Source organism: Ictidomys tridecemlineatus, chromosome 12 (genome assembly GCF_052094955.1).
Source record: "Ictidomys tridecemlineatus isolate mIctTri1 chromosome 12, mIctTri1.hap1, whole genome shotgun sequence".
Taxonomy (NCBI): Eukaryota; Metazoa; Chordata; class Mammalia; order Rodentia; family Sciuridae; genus Ictidomys; species Ictidomys tridecemlineatus.
The window spans coordinates 37,043,090-37,065,735 of record NC_135488.1 but is presented as its reverse complement, the minus strand read 5'-3'; the positions used below and the strand labels follow the sequence as shown (position 1 = coordinate 37,065,735).

Below are 22,646 nucleotides of genomic sequence, written 5' to 3'. Positions count from 1 at the left end.
GCCAGTGAAAGTCACTTGGGGGGTTCAAGGGGCAGGAGCAGCATCAGTGCCAGGGCTGAGCCCCCAGCCTCTTCCCAGGGGGTGGCTAAGATTTGCCCGCACACCTCCACTGAAGGCGGCACCAGCAGAGGCTCCCTGGGGCGTCTCTTACTGCTGTGTTCCTGCCCTGAGGCTCACAGCTCCCCTCTCTTGCTCACTCCAAGTTCTTCCCAAGTCTCCGTGGCTTTTCCCTCGCTGTCCAGACCCTCATGACACTTCCAATAGCCCCATTTCCTTTTCCAAGCAGGAACTATAACCCCCGCCCCCCAGGCATTGCCACACTCTTCTCCATTTCTTTGTATATTTCTACTTGAAAAGGGTAAAAGGGATTTGGTGGGGCCCTGTTCTCCTCCACCACTGTGAAGGCCCCAGACCTGGCTTCTCTGGGAGTACCACGTTGTATTTGGATGTTGTCTACCTAATAGGTGCTCAGTTAATCCCTCTGCAGTGAATGACTGGACAAATCAATCCGTGCTTCATGAAATGAGTCAATCTCTCATCGTTTGTCATTTTTTTTTTCCCCTCTGGGTAAATGTGCGAAGTCTCCTGCACTGGTCATGAGGCCATGTCACCAGAGGCAGCCTGGGGTGAGGAGGCCCTCGTTCTCGGTACATCCAAGGTCGGGAAGAGAAGGTACACATTTCTGTAGAATACACCTCCTCGCAGCCAGAAATGCAGTGGCCTCTCCATGGTGTCTGGATCCAGAATCTCCTCGCGGCACGGTTCTGAGTCCTGGTTTGGCTGGCCCCTTGACGTGGCTTAGGCACAGGAATCGGGCCTCAACTGTTTCTGTTTCTCTACGATTTTTCTGATATCCGCTTCGGGAGATTTCTGCCACCACGTCTTTCCATTCATTATAAAAATGTTGTACGTCATATGGGCTGGAGGATGTCTAAAACAAAAGAACAAAAACAACACAATACACCGCGCTGCGCACGGACTGTGCGGGGATTCCCACTGTCTGTTGCCTGGACGGGACAGGAGCCAGTGTTCCTGAGAGGCCAGGGTCCTGCTTCCTCTCAGCGTGGCTGGACATGGATAGGATTCCCAGGGCCCCATTTTGACACCTGCCACCCACAAGCAGTAACTCCTTTCTGTAGCTGGAGCCACCATCTGGCTCATTTTGGTACCTCAAGGAATGGGGGGGGGGGGGAACAGCAGGTCTGAGGAATGAGTCCTGGACAGAACTGCAGCCAGGGTCAGGCCTGTGCCCAGAAGCTCTTACATCCTCTACCTCAAACCTCCGCCACGTTCAAGGTCGCCCCTTGGCTTGAGGGACCCACTCAGGTCTCAGAGGAGGATGTGAGGTGGTAGTGGTGTCCACAGTAGGTTACCAGGCTCCAGGGCCCTGGCCTGGAGGGAAAGCACTGCCCCCTTGTGGGGAAACTTAGGTACTGTAGCCTCAGAGCCAGAGCAGGTGGAGGCAGGGGCTGGACCTATCCCTCATCACACGTCCCCTGTTCTCTGGAGACAACCTGAACAAACCACAGTGAGGGGCCTGGGAGGAGATGCTCTCCCCTCCATGCCCAGGAATGCACCTCTCCCTGGCTGCCGAGAGAGACTCATAATGTTGAAGGTAACCATGCACATGCAATTATGCACATCTTGTAACCTATTTGCTTCCTAGTGCCTGCCCCAGGTTCAAGTCTCCATGCTTGGGTCATTATCCAGAGACAGTTAGAATAACCACTGTTGGAGTCTTGCCTCCCAAGTCCAGTGCTGTGCAGGTACCAACCCTCCACTTAGCGGATGGTGGGGAAGCCTACGGGAGGTTCCAGAAGTGATTATTCAGCAACATTCTCACAACCAGTGCAGCTGTTCCAGGGTGAAAGAGCTGAATTCCATCTCTCCTCCAAGGCTCCATCTCTCCCACCCTCTTATAAGCTGGACTTTGTGGGGTTTTTTTTTTTTTCTTTTTTGGTACCAGGGATTGAACTCAGGGGCACTCAGCCACTGAGCCACGTCCCCAGCCCTATTTTGTATTTTATTTAGAGACAGGGTCTCACTGAGTTGCTTAGCGCCTCGCTGTTGCTGAGGCTGGCTTTGAACTCAGGATCGTCCAGCCTCAGCCTCCCAAAGCACTGGGATTGCAGGTGTGCACCACTACACCCAGCTTGGACTTTGTCTTTTCTTGTCTGCATCCACACTCCCAGCTCCCGATTGCCCAGTCTGTGCCTACACCATCTCCTCTTTCAGTAGCCCTCAATATGGAGTAGGTCTGGCAAGCACAGTCCCAGTCAGGTGTCCCAGCGCCTGCGTGTACATCAGACTCACCCAGGCAGTGGCTAAATGCAGGAAGCAGGGGTTCTATGTGCAAAACCAGGCTTCCTGCCCTCCTCCCAAATCTGGCACTGCAAGGAGCTCCAGGACAGCATGGTCACACACCCCTGAGTTCACGGAGCACTCACATAGGCTGTTTCCTCCTGATGTACGTGGCCAACATGAACAGCAACAGCACGATGACCGCGAGGATCGCCACCGCTGCGAGGGCCGCAACGATGATGTTCTTTTGCAGGAAGTGCAGAAGTGGCCCGCACGGCAGGTTCCTGTTGCGAGCGTCTAAAGGAGAAGACAGACACAGAGTACACCGAGAGTACACGGAGAGGGCAACCCACACCCAGGACCTGATCCGCAGGGACAACCTGGCAGCTCACCCAGAGCAGAAGTTAAAATACCAGCATGTCGGTAGCCAGGGCCAGAAATCCTGTCCAGGATGGAACTGGCTTTGTTTAGGGAAAGACACTTGCACATGGTCTGGTGGTGAGATGAGGGGCTGAGGGTACTGGTTGGCGAACAAAAAAGCAGCCAGAAATGAGGAGGTGAGAACAGAGGTGAGTTCCAAGGAGGAGAAGAGGCAGGAGCACTGCAGGAGGTGAAGCAGCCCTATTGCAAAGGCTTTTAAGAGCACCTGAGGTTAGGGCTGGGAGGGAGCTCGGTGGTAGAGCACTTGCCTAGCATGATCCAGGGCCTGGGTTCCATCCCCAGCACCATAAAAAAATAAAAAATAATTTTTTTAAATATGGAGGCAGGAGCCGGGCAGAGTGGTACATGCCTGTAATCCCAGCAGCTCAGGAGGCTGAGGTAGAAGGATCACAGCTTCAAGGCCAGCCTCAGCAACTAAGTGAGGGCATAAGCAACTTAGCAAGATGCTATCTCTAAATAAAATACAAAAAAAAATGGCTGGGGATGTGACTCAGTGGTTAAGTGCCCCTGGGTTCAATCCAGGACAAGAATCAGCTGGTGCAATGTGGACAGATGCTGAGTGCCATGGTGGGGGGGTGTGGGCAGGAGTGCGCTGGCCTTAGCTTTCCTGGGTTACATGGAGAAAACTGGGCACATCCAGAACCTTCACCTCTGCTCGGTCAGGAGGCAGCAGATGAGCCACTCCAAGGGCTCTCTGGGAATCGTTCAGCATCGGTTCATTTTTTCTGGTACCAGCGATTGAACTCAGGGTCACTCAATCACTGAGCCCCATCTCCAGCCCTATTTTGTGTTTTATTTAGAGCCAGGGTCTCACTGAGTTGCTTAGCACCTCACTGTTGCTGAGGCTGGTTTTGAACTCACGATCCTCCTGCCTCCACCTCCCGAGCTGCTGGGATTACAGGTGTGTGCCACTGCGCCCAGCCAGCATTCAATTTCTAAGAGACGAAGGGACACTGGGCATAATTCTGATAGAGAACAGCTGTGTGCAGGGGCGTGCTGGGCAAGTCTCTCCCCACTCTGAACAGGCCTGAGCTCAGGTGCTCCAGGAGGGAGGAAGGAGCCAGGTATTTTAGGGCAAGGCCAACCTGTGACCCTCAATCCCTCCTGCATTTCAGAGAGCCTCAGAGCTCAGCAGGGGCAGGGGCTCAGAAGACCATGTCCATGCTCTGAATAGAAACAAAATAAAAGTGACCTCTTTATAAAAGGGTGGCCAAATTCCTAGAGTTCATTCAATTCTTAGTTGTGTTAGTTTTTCATTTTTTATTTTTCCTGCAGAGTTGGGATGGAACCCAGGGCCTCAGGCATCCCAGGAAAGCACTCTATCTATCGGGGACCTACATCCCCAGCCCTAATTTCTAGTCTTAACTTGCAGGAGAATGAAAAGTGAGCTGACATCTATTCAGGTAAACTAGTCTTCTGCACTCCAGGAACCTACTTAGCTTAGGAGTCTTCTGCACTCCAGGAACCTACTTAGCTTAAGCTGTATGGATTATTACCTTGACTAACTGTTCCATGAAGACTCTCCGTATCTACAGTAGTCAGTGACAGCTCAGTGACAGCTCTGTGGAACAGAGAGGATTGTTTATCCTTCTTCTTTCCTGCAATGAGATCTACAAAAGACAAAAGGATGATAAGTTGCCGGATCAGTAATGTCCTTAGGGTGGCGCTCTTGGGAGGTGTTGGAACCTTTAAGAGGCGGGGCTTAGTGGGAGGTCTTTAGGTCACTGGGGACTGTGAGACCCCAGCCCCCTCCCTGCTCTCTCTCTTGCTTCCTAGACATGAGGTGAGCAGTTGGGTCCACCAGGCACTCCTGCCACAATGTGCTGCCTTGCTACAGGCCCAAAATAATAGGGCCAATTGATCACAGGCTGGAATCTTCCAAACTGTGAGCCAAACTTTTTCTTTACATTGATTAACTCAGGTATTTCATTATAGTGATAGAAAGCCAAAAACATTTGTGTTCACCTACAACCAACCATTGGCCAGTGACTCATTCTGTTTGGATGATGAAAATATGCTTCTTCTAAGAGTCCAAGTGAGGAGTTTGGATTTTGAAGAAGAGTCTAAATATACTACAGATCAATGTTTTGGTTTAATTTTTTTAATCTAACAAACTCTCAGATCACTTGCGCTTGACCAAGGACATGGTTCTTAGGGGATCATGCATCCAAATCAGTGGGAGGACTTTACTTCAGAGTTTCCGACTCCGTAGTTCTTTAGTGAGAGCATGCATATCTCACATACCCAGAGAGGTGCCTCTGCTGATTGGGACCACACAGAGAGGCAGGACCTCGTAAAGACCCTCCAGCCACTCCCCTAAGCCTCTTGGAGTCTATCTCCATCTCCACTTACATCAAATAGAAATAAAAAGACCTGCCTCACAGATATCATGAGGTCTGTGAAAATAATTAAACCACAAAGTACGGTACAAAATGATTTCCAAATTGCAAGGAGAAAATGGGAAAATGAACCACACTGAAATATTTATTAGTAGAGGGAGTGCAGAATGGTTGAGGAGTAAGAAGACGGGCTTAAAGTGAGAAATCCGTGCATCCTAGCTCTGCCACTGGCTGTCTCTGACTCATCTGTATGAGACCCAGGAAAGAGCCCAAGCGCATTCAGCTTGGAGGATGGGGAGGCCAGGAGAGCTGGGCTTTGCCAGATGCAGGAATGGCCTGGAAAGAGGCTGAGAGGGCTTCTGAGAAGTTCCACAGAACAAACCAGAACCAACGGGTGGGAGCTCTTGGGAAATCTGTGTGGACTCTTCAGCCTTTGAGAAGCACACCTACCAAAAAAGGAATGGAAGAAGCCAAGAAGCAATGACTCCGATCCTACAGAAGACTTCAAGCCAGCCTGGAGCCCCAGCTCAGGTGGGAGACTCCGAGAGGCGGAGCGGCAGTTGTGGGTGAGTTTGGTACATCTCCCTTGGCCTAGTTCTCCAAGGAATCAAGGATTTTCACTATGTGACTAAGCATACTATGTGTGTGTGATAACAGTCTCATGAAGTTCTGATTAGTGCTAGGAAAAAGAGAGGAATTTGTTCCTTATTCGATTTGGCTTAGAAAAGAGAGGAAACTCCCAGTTTAATATGATTCACAATTACTTGGCTTTGAAAAGGCCAACTTGTCACAGAGCACCCTGGGTAACACGGCGTCAGGCCACAAAGAGATTGTGCTTGCCTTGCCCTTTCAAGGGTAGGGGTGCACCCTGTAATCCCAGCTACTCAAGAGATTGAGGCAGGAGGATCACAAGTTCAAGGCCAGCCTGGATAACTAAGAAACCCCCTGTTCTCAACATTTTAAAAAAATTTAAAGGATTGGGGATGTACTTCAGAAGGACAGCTTGCCTAACATGTGTAAGGCCCTGAGTTTAGTCTTCAGCAGAGAAAAAAAAAAATATCAGAGATCTGCCTGGCTTTTATTTTCCCAAAATTCTATGCAGATAAAACCAAATCACTTTTTAAATACCTTCAATTTTAACCCATTTATATTTACTCATTATTATTTATTTTTTAATTTTTTAACATTTAATTTTTATTTATTCAATTTTTAGGTGGACACAGCACAATGCCTTTATTTTTATAAGTACTAAGGATCCAACCCAGGTCCTGCTCATGCTAGGAGAGAACTCTACCAAGTCATCATTTATTATTTATTGACTAGGTTGCCTCTATATCTGGAAGCTCCTGGAGGACAAGAACACCTCATTTAGCTCTTGAGCTTCAGCATAGTGCCTATGACCCTATAGGAAATACTAGGTACTGAGCCTTGAAGGAAAATGAATCTTCAAGAATCTCATAACTCATGAGAGACCCTGAGCTAGAACCACCCAGACAACCCTGTCTTGTGGGCCAAGACTACAGTCATTTGAAGGCTGACCAACAGGAAGATATGCTCCCAATGGCTTGCTCATAAAGCATTTAGCACAGGCCTTCCTTCCTCACTGGTTGTAGTCAGGGGGCTTTGTTCCTCACAAAAGCCTCTCTCTTCAGACTGCTTGAGTGTCCTCCCAACATGGCAGCTGACTTCCACCAGAGTCTCCTCAGACTGTTTGAGTGTCCTCCCAACATGGCAGTTGACTTCCACCAGAGCGAGTCTCCTCAAACTGCTTAAATACCCTCCCAACATGGCAGCTGACTTCCACTAGAGCAAGAGATTCAAGAGATGCCAAGGCAGAAACCACAATGTCTTTTATCACCTAATCTACAAAGTAGTACACCATTGCTTCTGCCATGTTCTACTCCTAAGAAATAAGGCACAAAATGTAGCTCACACTCATGGGCAGCTTCACCTTTGGAAGGGACAGGTCGCAAAGGATGGTGGACATATGTTAAAACAACAATAGAAATGGGATTCTGAGGAACACAGTGAGTAAAAAGTCATTTCTGTCCCTATGAACATAAAGATTTGAACCTGCTAGCTGGGCCATTCTGCAAAAATTGTGAATGAAAAGAAGTGACTCCCTTTCTGAGGGTTATACTCTGCAGGAAGCCTGGACATGGAATATGACCTGTACACTAATAAGGATGGTTTCAGAAATATTTGATTGAGCCAAATGAAATTGTAGATATTTCACTATTTTGGGCCCACAAACAAATAATTTCAAATGATTCAACCTAACATTATAGTCCCAAAAGAAGTTTTCTGATGGAGACATTTCTTCAGGATATTTACAAGAGCTAAAATATGGACGCAGGTAAAGTGAACATCAAATGGATGAGCAATACATGGCATATATATATATAATTCAGCCTTAAAAAAGAAAATGATTTTTTGTCATATGCTACAGTATTGATAGACATCAAGAACATTATGGTAAGTGAAATAAGTCAGTCATAAAAAGACAAATACTGTATGATTCCACTAATGAGGCATCAAAGTGGAGTGTTGGTTGCCAATGGACAGAGGGGGGGAGGGAAGGGGGAATTATTTTTTAATTGATACAGAGTTTCAGTTTTATAAGATGAAAAAGGTCATAGAGATTGATATTGGAGATGGTGGCAAAACATTATGAATGCATTTAATAACACTGGAATGTACACTTACATATGGTTAACATGATAAATTTTGTTCTAAGTATTTTAACCACAATAAGCAATTTTTTAAAATACAAATGGAGAAACACATCATATATATTGATAATTAAAGTTACAAATCGTGTCTTATTCCATATAGCCACATAGAGACCAGGAGCCTACTCCTGTTTCCTGGTTGGTTAGAGGAGACCTACTACCCAGGACACCTCTGAGTGATGGCACAGATATGCTGAAGCAGGCAAAAGTCGGCCCTTGGCCCTTGGCCCACAGCTCCTGATCAGTGACCGGAGTCACCAAACATCACTGTGACCAAGTGGGATTTATTCCAGGAATGCAAAGTGGCTCAACCTTAGGAAACCCACTAACATCACGCACAATATTAATAGACTTAAGGGGAGAAAGTCATGATTAGTTTCACAGCTACTAGAAGAACTTTTGACAAAATTCAATATCCATTCTTGGTTTTAAAAATGTTGAGCAAATAGAAATGTAAAGATACATTCTCGGTATGAATTTATCTATCTGTGTGGATGGATGGTTAGATGGCTGGATAGATATCTCTTTCTCATATTAGTCTCATAACCTCTCTCCTATTCAAGAAACACTATAGGCATTTGTTTTAAGAGACAGACAGTACAGGATAAAACTATTATCTCCACTATTACTCAAGACTGTCCTGGACATACTAACAATGCAATTAAACATGATACAGAAATCAGAAGCATAAAAATTTGTAAAGAAGTAAAATAATTTCTATGTTCAGATGACATGATAGGATATCTAGAATTGACTATCAATCCCCAAATAGTATCCTAAGTCAACAGCTCCAAATGTCAGGGTCCAATATTTGGTCCCTATAGAACAGTCACGGGTGGAATGGGTGGAATATGTAAAAATCCGCACATTTCTGGGCTTCACTTTCAGAGACTCTTGCTGGGTTCCAGGATTGAGGATTTTGAGTAGCTCTTCCCATCCCCCACTCTCCACTCCTGTGGCTGGGTCACAGTGGGATATAAGAACCACCACACCTGTTCATACACCTGGTCCCAGGAAAGACCCCATATTTGCCAGCTCAGACGATGACATACTTGGCTTTTCTTTTCTCTTGTTGTTTCCCTCATAGATTTTTCAAAGGAGGAAATGCTTTGTGGGGCTCTAGCTGCTCATCCTGTCCTTGGAGCCAATCTGACTGTGCTATGATTAGAATAAAGTGAGCCTTGGGCCACTGGCTGGCAGGAGCATTTTCCTATGGAGAAAGTTCCTCAGGGTGGCACTCAGGAATGTGCTCAGCCCCTCCCAAGACCCACCACACAGGAGAACAAAGGGGCCTTGCTGGAACATCTGGGAGGAGGGATCCAGTGCTGGGGCCAGCTCCTTCCCCTCCTCCTGGGCATCCATCTGCTACAGAGACTAGACATTGGGGTCTGCTCTTCTCCCCTGCACATTTAACACAGGGAGATTCTCACAGGGTGTTGTATGAATTAGGCTCTTTGTTGCTGTGTCCACAATACCTGGCAAGAACAACGTAGAGGAAGAAAAGTCTATTTGAGCTCACAGTTTTAAAGGTGTAGCGATGGTCAGCGGATTTCCTGAAGTGAGACAGATCATCATGACAGAAGCATGTAGAAAAACTGCTGTGATTCACAGTGGCCAGGAAGCAGGAGGGTGCCGAGGGGTCTGGAGAATGCCCTCCAGCCACACACCCTGCCTATAGTCCTCGCAAATTACTAATCCATCAATATGGACTGATCCACTGATTAGGTTACAGCTCTCAAAATCTAAACGTTTCACCTTTGAACATTCCTGAATTAACACAGAAGTTTTGGGAGGATACCTCATATCCAAACCATAGCAGGTACCCACTGTACCCTCCACCCCACCAGGGACTGCACACTCTTCCCACAGCATCCAGACAAGTTCTCTCTATAGAAGAATTTGACTCCAACTCTTCAAGCATGACCTGGCTAGATATTTGGTTCCAAGCTTTGGCAGGAGGAAAAAGAACTATTCCTTATTGCCCCCACTCCAATGTTATCCATTTTTATTTACCGTTTTCTGAGATTTGATACACAGTGCCAGGAAAATATTCTGGTTTGGGAGAATTCCAGACATCACGGGCTCCTTTGATGACACATTTGGAAAAGAGAGAGAAAAAACGATTTTCTTTAGTGCACATGTAGGAGCATGTTGGGCCTGCGTTTTCTTTTATATTTTTTTAGGTTACGATGCTAACATAGAATCCAACTTGAAGGCAGAATTATGTGTTGGAGAGGTACTATAGCAATGTAAAGACACATCACTTGTCTCCTGGTTGTGAAAAGCCCAGGTAGGGCATATGGAAAATTATTGTCAGGAAATAGAATGTCCACCTGTGTGCATAATAGCAAGAGGGCTAATTCCCATGCAAGCTGGGGTACTTTTATTACAGTGGGCAGATTTCAGGTACACAATTTCATCCTGATTACCTGTGCATATATTTTTTTAATGTTTATTTTTTTAGTTTTTAAGTGGACACAATGTCTTTATTTTTATGTGGTGCTGAGGATCGAACCCAGTGCCTCATGCATGCCAGGCAAGTGCGCTAACACTTGAGCTACATCCCGAGCCCCACCTGTGCATATCTTAATGCTCAAACTGATACTTTTTATTTTCCAATAATATGAAGCTACTTTGGGTTAGAGTATGTTCTTCATTTTTGTGACTTCTAGGGAAATACCAAGGGTAAGTCGTTTCTGGGCTTAGCTTTCATTGAAGGAAATATTAATGAACAAACTGGCTCAAACCACTCCATGCACATTCAAGTATAAAGTGTGTCAAGTGGGAAATTATTTTACACCTCAGGGTTCATGGGACAGGAAATAGGAGACCACCTGCAAATCAGGTTCCTGTCTTCTGAGCAGTGTCGCAAGTGACAGAACTGGCTTGACATTGCACATCAAGGATCACCCCAAATTTAGGGATAATCTCACTTTAGAACATTGGAGGCTCCCACAGCTGATGGAAAGCTGTGAGAGAATTCAGACAGCTCCTCCCTCCACATCTCAAATGCTTTTCCCCACCAGCAGCTGCTTTCCACAATGCTAAATGACACCACACTCCCCTAGGACACCGCACAGGCCTATGGAAAAGGACACTCACAAGGCTCATGACATATACTTGCTTTCATTCAAGTGGCTCCCGGTGACTGCGGTCCCTCCTTCAACCAAACTGGTGTAGTATGGGTCTTTGGAAAGCACCTGCAGGAGAATCTCATCTCAAGGGAAAGAGCAAAGGCAAGTTAGCTCATCCTTGCAGACCACGAGGCTCGGCCAGAGCAAAATGTGCCTGACTAAAACCTCCACAGAGGGGAGAAGACCCCACAGACTCCATGGACAGGGACACTGTGTGCTCTCACGTGACTTGTTCAGGGAAGGAAACTCCAACTACCTCAGTCATTTCTGGAGAACAGAACAGATATGGGCAGTCTAGATATGGGCAGTTGACATTGCCCCCTAGGGACGATGGCCTAGAACTCGGCCCCAATCTCAGAGACTGTGTCCTCTTACTTTTTCCTGTTGTCATCTGACCCACCAAAAGACGTTCCCCAGGACGACTCACGATGATGGGGTGAAGGACATGAGGGCAGAAATAAAGTAGAACATGTTTCAGAGGCTAGAAAGCAGCCAGGTGCAGGACAGAGGCCTACACCACCAGCAGCTAGGGAGGCTGAGGCATGAGGATTGCGGTCCCAGGGCTGGTACAAAAAAAAAAAAAAAAGAAAGAAACACTAGAAAGGTCTTTGTTTTATAAAAATGTCACAAATTTTTCAAGGTGACACTTTGGAGGAAGTACCAGGGAATGAACCCAAGGGCACTTGACCACTGAGCCACATCCCCAGGCCTTTTGTGTATTTTATTTAGAGACAGGTCTCACTGAGGTGCTTGGCGCCTCACTGTTGCTGAGTCTGGATTTGAACTTGTGATCCTCCTGCCTCAGCCTCCAGAGCCACTGGGATTTCGGATATGCGCCACGGCCTTCAGGGTTACATTTTTTGAAATGTATGAAGGTCTCCCTCCCTTTGAAGCTTCTGCTTTCACCTGGAAAATGCTGCTCTACCTCAACCTCTAGGCCTTCCTTCCAACACAGAGAGCATCCTCGGAGACCCCATCCCTTGGTGTATGCATTCTCAGGCCACTTCCAGGGGCTGCTGCACTTGGTGGCAGAGGCCCACTGACTTGGTGGAGAGGAGCTTACATTAGACCCCCCAGGAAAATGGGGAGTCCTCCCACCACCCTCTCTTAGCTCAATGTGTGACCTACAAGTCCCTTAAAGACTGCTCAGAGCGAAGCTGGCAAGTCAGGTGTCCCCACACTGCCAAGGCCAACATGGCACAGCGCTGGCCAGGTCAGCAGGTCCTTGGTGGGTGACAGCATCCTCCCAAACCCTGAGGCCAACTCTCTCCTGCAGAGGCACATGCTCCCTCCTGCACAGGAGGGACTGGATGCAGGACCCAGGTCATCCACAGGGAGAGGACAGACTTCTGGTTCCTAGACAGCAACCCTGGAGCACGGTGAGCAGGTGTGCAAGAGCCAGCTGTGAGTCCCCATGCCTTCAGTCCTGCTCCCCTGCAGCCAGGGAAGGACTCAGTGAGGTTCCTGGGGCCTCTCTACAGCACACGGGGAGGAAGAGCAAAGGAGTGGGACCCGCGGCTCCTTGTCCTGGGGAAGCCTCGGCGCTCAGGCTCTGGGGAGCTCTGGTTCCCACAGAGGGCACCTGGGTCTCCACTCCTGACCCAGACTGCAGGCACAGACAGGTGACCGCACTGCCTTTGGACCCCTCCTTCTGGGGACAGCTGTGCTGCAGGTCTCTGCTAGAGAACTTCCCCAGCTTGGTGCACTTTTCTGACTTGAGGTTTCTAGTGACTTTTCTTTTTCTTTTTTCATTGCTGGGGAATCCAGTGAGGGCCTGGACATGCCAGGCCAGTGGGTTTACCACCCAGCTACAACCCCAGCCTCCTGGCCTCACTTTACTTGTTGCTTTTCAAATTTCTTTTTTTTCTTGGCAAAATGTAGATAACAGAAAATGTCCCTGTAACTATGTTTGGATGAACAGTTCCATGGGGTGAGGACGTTCACAGTGTTTGTGTGAGCAGCAGCAGTATCCATGTCAGAGCTCCATCGTCACCCCTACAGACACTCTGTATCCATTGCTACGGCTGAAATGTGTCACAGAGTTCATGAGATAGCATCTTGATGCCCCATGTTGTGTTGGGGGACAAAGCCCAATGGGCCTCAAGACAGGAGCTCTTCCTCATGAATGGATCCACACTGTCACCTCAGGGGGAGCCTCTTTATGAAAAGACAAGGGTGCTTCCAGCTGCACCCCTGCTCCCCTCCTCTCTCCCTCTGTCCCTTCCTCTCCTGCCCTTCAGCTGCTGCTACAGGACACTCAGCTAGAAGCCCCTCCAGGTGCCACACCCTCAACCTTGGACTTGCAGTGAGCCAAGCAGCTCTGTTCGCCATAAGTTACCAGTGTGGAGTCACCTGTTGTAGCAGCAGGAGGCTGACTGAGACACCTGTCACTCACCAGTGCCACTCTCCCTCCCCCAGCCCCATCCCTCTATTCTACTTCAGGCTCCTGTGAACCTGTCTGCTCTAGATATAAGTAGCATCTCATGAAACTTCGGCTCCTCTCTCTTGCTTATATCCTTAGCAGGATGCCGTCAAGGTCCATCTATGCTGTAGCGTGCATCAGCGAATCACCCTTTATATACGCAAACAACATTCCACATTTTGCTTCTGCCTTCATGTGTTGATGGGCACCTGGGTTGCTGCCACTCCTGCCTACTGGGAGTAACACTGCCCTGAGTGCTGGAGTAGAGTGTTTGGGCTCCTGTTGTCAATTCCTGTGGTCCTTCCTACAAGTGGGGCTGCTGGTCACCTGATGGTCCTCTGTTTAGTCTTCCAAGCAGCTGTCAAAATGTCCTCTCAGCCAGGGCTGCACGGTACATTCCCACCAGCCATGCTCAGCTTCCAACTGCCTTCATGCTCACCTACACTTGGGAAGCAGTGGCATTTTATATTTTCCTACGACCAATGGCACTGAGCATTCTCTCTCTGAATCCGTTCGTGCATTGTCTTTGGATAGTGACTGTTGGTGTTCTTTTGGGAGTGATTGTTTGTTCTGTTGTCATGGTTGTTGTTGAGTTGTAGGAGTCCACTAGATATTCTGGACATTAGTCCCGTATCAGATAAGGGATTTTTAAATGTTTATTCTCATTTTGTGAGACAAATGCCTTTGACGTGAAGAAGTTTTAAATTTTGATGACATCCATTGAATCTGTGTTCTCTTGTTGCCTGTGCTTTTGGTGTCAAATTTAAGACATCACTGTCTATCCAAGGTCATGATTTCCATCATTACCTCTGGGATATAATGGTTTTGACCCGTAAACTTAGATCTCAGAAACACTTTGACTTTTAATTTTGGCACATAAGTTAAGAGTCCCTGGCCTGGGGTTTAGCTTAGTGGTAGACTGCTTTCCTAGCATGAATGAGGCACTGGGTTCGATGCTCAGCACTGCATATAAAGAAAAACAAAATATATTTTTTTTAAGACTTTCATTCTTTTGCGGGGGTGATGGGGTACTAGGGATTGTACTCAGGGCACTCAACTACTGAACCACATCCTCAGACCTATTTTGTATTTTATTTAGAGACAGGGTACCACTTAATTACTTAGCACTTCACTTTTGCTGAAGCTGGCTTTGAACTCACGATCCTCCTGCCTCAGTCTCCCAAGCTGCCAGGATTATAGGCATGCGCCTCTGCACCGGGCAAAAGTCCTTTATTCATTTTTTAAAAATATATCCCTGGTTGTAGATGTACACAATACCTTTCTTTTATTGGTATAATTTTTATGTGGTGCTGAGGATTGAACCCAGTGCTTCACATGTGAGGGAAGCTCCCCACCCCTGAGCTACAACCCCAGACCAGTCCTTTATTCTTAGAGGTCCATTTTCATAGACTAAGTTCTGGCATGACATTGGATTAAATGTGTCACCTCATTATGGTCAGGCTTCCATGCTTTTTGCATGGAAATGAGCTATGTATTTTATTCAGGATCCTCTATATGTGATGGGTCAATTCCCCCCTCCCCCTACACACACACACTATTTTTCCAGATCATCTCTGTGTATTTGGACAACTACACTACAATATGTTTCCACATGGATCTCTTTCCCTTGGCCTGCTTGGACTGGGTTGAGCTTCTTGGATGTGTCTAGTTGAGCCTTTCATCATATAAGGAAGGCTCGGCCATTATTTCTTCAAACTCCTTCTCCCCTCTTTCTCTGAGATTCCATATTGCGTACTCTTCTTGGGGTTCCATAAGTCCCTCCTCTGCTGTTCCTTTTCATCTCATTGTTTTCTTTCTGCTACTCAGAGCAGATAATTTCTGCATCTTCTGAGTTTGCTGGGCCTTTCTTCTGCCTGCTTGTGACTTGTTTGTTTCAGAGACTGTTCTTTTCAGCACCAGAATTCGCCTATGGCTCCTTATCATAATTTCTCTCTAATTTTGTTCACACATTGTTTTTCTGATTCCCTTAATGTCACTGACCGTGGGTCCTTTAGTTCAATGGACACAGTGAAGACAGGTGAACTAACATCTTGGACTAATAGTTCCAATGTCCAGGCTTTCTCAGGGATGGGTTCTGACAAGTCCCTTTGTCCTGTGAATGGGCCATGCTTCCTGTCTCTTTGTATGTTTTGTATTTTATGTTGAAGTTAAATATTCTGAGTACTGTGTTTTGATGACTTATGAAACACAATCCTCACATTTCCATAGGACTGCTGACTTCTGCTTGTTAAGGAATGGAAGCATCCATTTATGATAGTTTCAAACTGTTGTTACAGTGTTCAGATGGTTTATTGTGTGGGGTGCTGTTCCTGTTTTCTTATCTCTGAGGTCAACCAATGACCTGATAAAGGTTTACTTAAGCATCTATCCCCCAAAAGGGGAAAAGCAAAACAGTGCTGTTTCTCTAAATCCCCTGCACAGAGTGGTTTGGGGGCCTCTTCAGCCTGTGGAGATTTAGCCAACAGCCAGGCTAGGGCTGGCTCTTCTGTGACCTAAAGCAACAATCAGCAACCAAAACACACACCCTGAGCTTTGGAGGACAGTGTCCCTGTTGCCCGCGGGGCTCCAGGACTGTGTACTGCTGTCCTCACATCAGCCTGCCACAGGGCTGGGGATGGAGAATGGGAGCTGCTACATGAAATGCTGACATTTACAAAACCTATCAGTCCCTTCCCCAAGGTCACCGGGTGCGTGGCAAGTGTTTCACAAGTGTCCACTGAAGATAGTTCTTCCTAAGACAGTTGTTTGGTGAAGGGACAAAGTCCTGGAGAGTGCCACCCCACCATCTTCCACCTGAACCATAGGTGGTTGTTTTTGTATTTTTCTTTCTTTCTTTCTTTCTTTCATATAGTAATTAAGAGTCTTGGATCAAGGAGGCAGAGTGGAGCATCCCTGGAGGACTTTAAAAACTACTGATGCAAAGCTCTCCCCACACAACACAGAATCTGACCGCTGAGGGCAGGGCAGACTCTCTCTATTTAAAAACCCCCAGAGCATTTCCCTGCGCCCACATGGTGCTCCTGCTGCTCCCACCTGGATCACTCTGTGAGGAATGGGGTTCTTTCCAAGGATTTATCTTCCATATTTTGTTTAATTTCTCGAGACCTTGACACTTAGAGGAATTAATTATAGCCACAAGACACAGAGTTTGCCTTCCCCTCAAAGCACTAGGAACAGGTTACCTGGGAAACAACCAAGGACTTAAGCCAGCCTAAAGGTTTCCATGAGGAGGTCACTTACCAAATAATTTAGCCAAATGCTTGTCTTTCTCATTTGAACTTGATGTAAATTCAGGAGTTTTCAAGCTGCTTTCCTGGAGATCATCTATGGGAAAAGAAACCTTAGCTATGATTAAACCTCTCACAGAGTCTGCACGTCGACTTTAAAGTCATACTCTCCTGCAAGGTACCCTGAGAGGAGCACCATGAGGTTGGCCATGATGCCTATTCTGAGCCTCTCGGAGCATGTGTGAAGCAGCTACAAAAATGTCGTGTTTTACCACCAAACCAGTGACAAAGCCCCTGTTCACATGACGGATGGCAACTGTGCGACTTAGGCACCGACAGCATGAATTCAACAGGAAAACTAACAGAGAGGCCAGGATGGTACATACCAAGTGACATCAGGCGGGACTACTCTGACCCAGTCAATGACAAATGCACAGGACTCTGTCAAGGAGACACTGGATCATCAGGATTAGATACACTTAATCCTTCCAGCACTTGATAACACTATGGTGTATTTCCTGTCAGCCCAGGGAGCATGATAAGACATGGTGCAGGGCAACACTCTCAGGACAGTGGAGTGAAATATTCACACTGTCTTCATCTAGGGACTTAGGAAAGGCAGCAGCAAGTTCATTAGTTTCAAAATTGCTTTTACAAATAGTCTTATAAATTCAATATGGCACACTGGCAGAGCTTCTCCTCATGAGTAGTTGCCGATTTTCAATTTCCAGCTTAATGCAAAGGTTTCTCTGTATCATGGGATGTGGGGCTAATGTGCATGGGGTTGGCATAGGTGGCCAGCTGACTACTCTTAGCTTTGGCATTAGAGGATTAGTGCTATAGAAATCAACTCTGATGTTCTGGGCCAATATTGTACAAGACATGAGACAGGAGGGTGGGTGATGGTGAGGGATATGGGAAGGCTCTGATCACCCAGGCCAGGGACTGGAGCCCTCATGATCAGCACCATAAAGGGTGAATGTCAAGAAAGTCATTACCCTACACACAGCTTGTGTGACCAGGAACAGTGAACCCTACGTGCAAATGGGCTCCTGTCCTCTGAGCTCCATTCCAAGTAGAAGAACCTGCCTGACACTGCATAGGTGTCACCCTAAAACATAGGGACCGTCACATTTAGAACATTGGAGGCTTCCACAGCTGATGGAAAGCTGTGAGAGGATTCAGACAGCTCCTCCCTCCACATCTCAAATGCTTTTCCCCACCAGCAGCTGCTTTCCACAATGCTAAATGACACCGTGCTCCCAGGAGACACCACACAGGCCTATGGAACAGGGCACTCACAGGGCCCATGACATATACTTGCTTTCATTCAAGTGGCTCCCGGTGACTGCGGTCCCTCTCTCAACCAAACTGGTGTAGTATGGGTCTTTGGAAAGCACCTGCAGGAGAATCTCATCTCAAGGGAAAGAGCAAAGGCAAGTTAGCTCATCCTTGCAGACCACGAGGCTCGGCCAGAGCAAAATGTGCCTGACTAAAGCCTCCACAGAGGGGAGAAGACCCCACAGACTCTATGGACAGGCACACTGTGCGCTCTCACATCTTCCTTGGGGAAGGAAACTCCAACCACCTCAGTCATTTCTGGAGAACTGTGACTGTCTAGATATAGGCAGTTGACATTGTCCCCTAGGGACAGATGGCCTAGAACTCTGCCCCAATCTCAGAGATTGTGTCCTCTCTCTCTTTCTCCTGTTGTCACCTGACCCAACAAAAGACTTTCCCCAGGACAACCCACAATGAGGGGTGAAGGACATGAGGGTAGAAATAAAGCAGAACATATTTTAAAAGCCTAGAAAGTTTTTTGTTTTTAAAGAGCTTTACTAATTTTTCAGGGTTACATTTTTTGAAATGTATGAAGGTCTCCCTCCCTTTGAAGCTTCTACTTTCACCTAGAAAATGCTGCTCTACCTCAACCTCTAGGCCTTCCTTCCAACCACAGAGAGCATCCTCGGAGACCCCATCCCTTGGTGTATGCATTCTCAGGCCACTTCCAGGGGCTGCTGGCACTTGGTGGCAGAGGCCCACTGACTTGGTGGAGAGGAGCTTACATTAGACCCCCCAGGAAAATGGGGAGTCCTCCCACCACCCTCTCTTAGCTCAAAGTGTGACCTACAAGTCCCTTAAAGACTGCTCAGAGCGAAGCTGGCAAGTCAGGTGTCCCCACACTGCCAAGGCCAACATGGCACAGCGCTGGCCAGGTCAGCAGGTCCTTGGCGGGTGACAGCAACCTCCCAAGCCCTGAGGCCAGTCTCTCCTGCAGAGGCACATGCTCCCTCCTGCACAGGAGGGACTGGATGCAGGACCCAGGTCATCCACAGGGAGAGGACAGACTTCTGGTTCCTAGACAGCAACCCTGGAGCACGGTGAGCAGGTGTGCAAGAGCCAGCTGTGAGTCCCCATGCCTTCAGTCCTGCTCCCCTGCAGCCAGGGAAGGACTCAGTGAGGTTCCTGGGGCCTCTCTACAGCACACGGGGAGGAAGAGCAAAGGAGTGGGACCCGCGGCTCCTTGTCCTGGGGAAGCCTCGGCGCTCAGGCTCTGGGGAGCTCTGGTTCCCACGGAGGGCACCTGGGTCTCCACTCCTGACCCACACCACAGGCACAGACAGGTGACCGCACTGCAGTTTGGATCCTTCCTTCTGGGGGCAGCTGTGCTGTAGGTCTCTGTTAAAGAACTTCCCCAGCTTTTTGAGGTTTCTAGTAACTTTTTTTTTTTTCATTGCTGGGGAATCCAACAAGGACCTGGGCATGCCAGGCCAGTGGCTTTACCACCCAGCTACAACCCCAGTCTGATTTGCCTCACTTTTCTTGATGACTTTCAAAACTGGCAAAATGTAGGTAACAGAAATATCCCTATAACTATGTTCAGATGTACAGTTCCATGGGGTGAGAACGTTCACAGTGTGTGCATGAGCATCAGCAGTATCCACGTCAGAGCTCCATCGTCACCCCTACAGACACTCTGTATCCATTGCTATGGCTGAAATGTGTCCCCACAGTTTATGAGATAGCATCTTTTTTAAAATCATTTATTTTTTTTATTTATTTTTATGTGGTGCTGAGGGTTGAACCCAGGACCTTGCACATGCTAGGTGAGCGCTCTACCGCTGAGCCACAACCCCAGCCCTGAGATAGCATCTTGATCCCCAATGTGGTATTGGGGGACGAGGCCCAATGGCAGATTGTGGTGACAAGAGCTCATCCTCATGAATGGATCCACACTGTCACCTCAGGGGGAGCCTCTTTATGAAAAGACAAGGGTGCTTCCAGCTGCACCCCTGCTCCCCTCCTCTCTCCCTCTGTCCCTTCCTCTTCTGCCCTTCAGCTGCTGCTACAAGACACTCAGCTGGAAGCCCCTCCAGGTGCCACACCCTCAACCTTGGACTTGCAGTGAGCCAAGCAGCTCTGTTCACCATAAGTCATCCATGTGTAGTCACCTGTTGTAGCAGCATGATATGTCAATTCCCCCCTTCCCCCCACACACTATTTTTCCAGATCATCTCTGTGTCTTTGGACAACTACACTACAATGTGTTTCAACATGGATTTCTCTCCGTTGGCCTGCTTGGAGTTATATTAACCTTCTTGGATGTGTCTAGTTGAGCCTTTCATCCTATTTGGGGAGCTTGGGGCTATTATTTCTTCAAACATGTTCCCCCCTCTTTCACTGAGATTCCATACTGTGTACCCTGCTGTGCTTCCTGGGTCCCATAAGTCCCTCCTCTGCTGTTCCTTTTCTTCTCGGGGCAGATAATTTCAGCGTCTTCTCTCTGAGTTTGCTGAGCCTTTCTTCTGCCTGCTCACACCTGCTGCTGAACCCTGTCAAAATGTCCTCTCAGCCAGGGCTGCACTGTACATTCCCACCAGCCATGCTCAGCTTCCACCTGCCTTCATCCTCACCTGCAGGTGACATGTTGTTTCTTTAAAGCACCAGAATTTCCCTTTGGCTCCTGATTATAATTTCTACCTCAATGTTGATATTTCATTTTGTTCACATATTATCTTTCTGATTCCCTTAATGTCACTGACCGTGGGTCCTTCAGTTCAATGGACACAGTGAAGACAGGTGAACTAACATCTTGGACTAATAGTTCCAATGTCCAGGTTTCCTCAGGGATGGGTTCTGTCAAGTCCCTTTGTCCTGTGAATGGGCCATGCTTCCTGTTCCTTACATATTCTGTATTTTATGTTTAAGCTGAACATTCTGAGTACTGTGTTTTGGTGACTTATGAAGCATAATCCTCACATTTCCATAGGATTGCTGACTTCTGCTTGTTAAGGAATGGAAGAATCTATTTGTAATAATTTCAAACTGTGGTTACATGTTTGGGTGGTTTATTGTGTGGGGTGCTGTTCCTGTTTTCTTATCTCTGAGGTCAACCAATGACCTGATAAAGGTTTGCTTAACCATCTATCCCCCAAAAGGGGAAAAGCAAAACAGTGTTGTTTCTCTAAATCCCCTGCACACAGAGTGGTTTCAGGGCCTCTTCAGCCTGTGGAGATTTAACCAACAGCCAGGCTAGGGATGGCTCCACTGTGACCATCAGCAACCAAAACATACACCCTGAGCTTTGGAGGACAGTGTCCCTGTTGCCCGCGGGGCTCCAGGACTGTGTACTGCTGTCCTCACATCAGCCTGCCACAGGGCTGGGGATGGAGAATGGGAGCTGCTACATGAAATGCTGACATTTACAAACCTATCAGTCCCTTCCCCAAGGTCACCGGGTGCATGGCAAGTGTTTCACAAGTGTCCACTGAAGATAGTTCTTCCTAAGACAGTTGATGGTTTGGTGAAGGGACAAAGTCCTGGAGTGTGCCACCCCACCATCTTCCACCTGAACCATAGGTGGTTGTTTTTATATTTTTCTTTCTTTCTTCTTTCTTTCATATAGTAATTAAGAGTCTTGGACCAAGGAGGCAGAGTGGAGCATCCCTGGAGGACTTTAAAAACTACTGATGCAAAGCTCTCCCCATACAACACAGAATCTGACCGCTGAGGGCAGGGCAGACTCTCTCTATTTAAAAACCCCCAGAGCATTTCCCTGCGCCCACATGGTGCTCCTGCTGCTGCCACCTGGATCACTCTGTGAGGAATGGGTTCTTTCCAAGGGTTTATCTTCCATATTTTGTTTAATTTCTCGAGACCTTGACACTTAGAGGAATTAATTATAGCCACAAGACACAGAGTTTGCCTTCCCCTCAAAGCACTAGGAACAGGTTACCTGGGAAACAACCAAGGACTTAAGCCAGCCTAAAGGTTTCCATGAGGAGGTCACTTACCAAATAATTTGGCCAAATGCTCCTCTTTCTTATTTAAACTTGATGTAAATTCAGGAGTTTTTAAGCTGCTTTCCTGGAGATCATCTATGGGAAAAGAAACCTTAGCTATGATTAAACCTCTCACAGAGTCTGCACGTCGACTTTAAAGTCATACTCTCCTGCAAGGGACCCTGAGAGGAGCACCATGCGGTTGGCCATGATGCCTATTCTGAGCCTTTTGGAGCATGCATGAAGCAGCTACAAAAATGTCATGTTCCACCACCAAACCAGTGACAAAGCCCCTGTTCACATGACGGATGGCAACTGTGCGACTTAGGCACCGACAGCATGAATTCAACAGGAAAACTAACAGAGAGGCCAGGATGGTACATACCAAGTGACATCAGGCGGGACTACTCTGACCCAGTCAATGACAAATGCACAGGACTCTGTCAAGGAGACACTGGATCATCAGGATTAGATACACTTAATCCTTCCAGCACTTGATAACACTATGGTGTATTTCCTGTCAGCCCAGGGAGCATGATAAGACATGGTGCAGGGCAACACTCTCAAGATGGTGGAGTGAAATATTCACACTGTCTTCATCAAGGGACTTAGGAAAGGCAGCAGCAAATTCATTAGTTTCAAAATTGCTTTTACAAATAGTCTTATAAATTCAATACGGCACATGGGTAGGGCATCTCCTCAAAAGAAATGTCCATTTTCAATTTCCAGCTTAATGCAAAGGTTTCT

At 47.4% G+C, this 22,646-nt stretch overlaps 1 protein-coding gene across 1 annotated transcript; it reads right to left on the bottom strand.

The window, feature by feature from the left end:
• Nucleotides 1-323: 323 nt before the first annotated feature.
• C12H2orf92 (chromosome 12 C2orf92 homolog) lies at nucleotides 324-22,063 on the bottom strand. The gene is made up of 8 exons (XM_078027896.1): nucleotides 22,036-22,063; nucleotides 21,912-21,995; nucleotides 16,631-16,714; nucleotides 10,938-11,030; nucleotides 9,827-9,898; nucleotides 4,239-4,352; nucleotides 2,448-2,598; nucleotides 324-931 (listed from the first exon to the last, which is right to left on the bottom strand). The coding sequence occupies exons 1-8, from the start codon at nucleotides 22,061-22,063 to the stop codon at nucleotides 799-801; spliced, it is 759 nt and encodes a 252-aa protein (XP_077884022.1). The 3' UTR covers nucleotides 324-798.
• Between the last annotated feature and the right edge of the window lie 583 nt (nucleotides 22,064-22,646).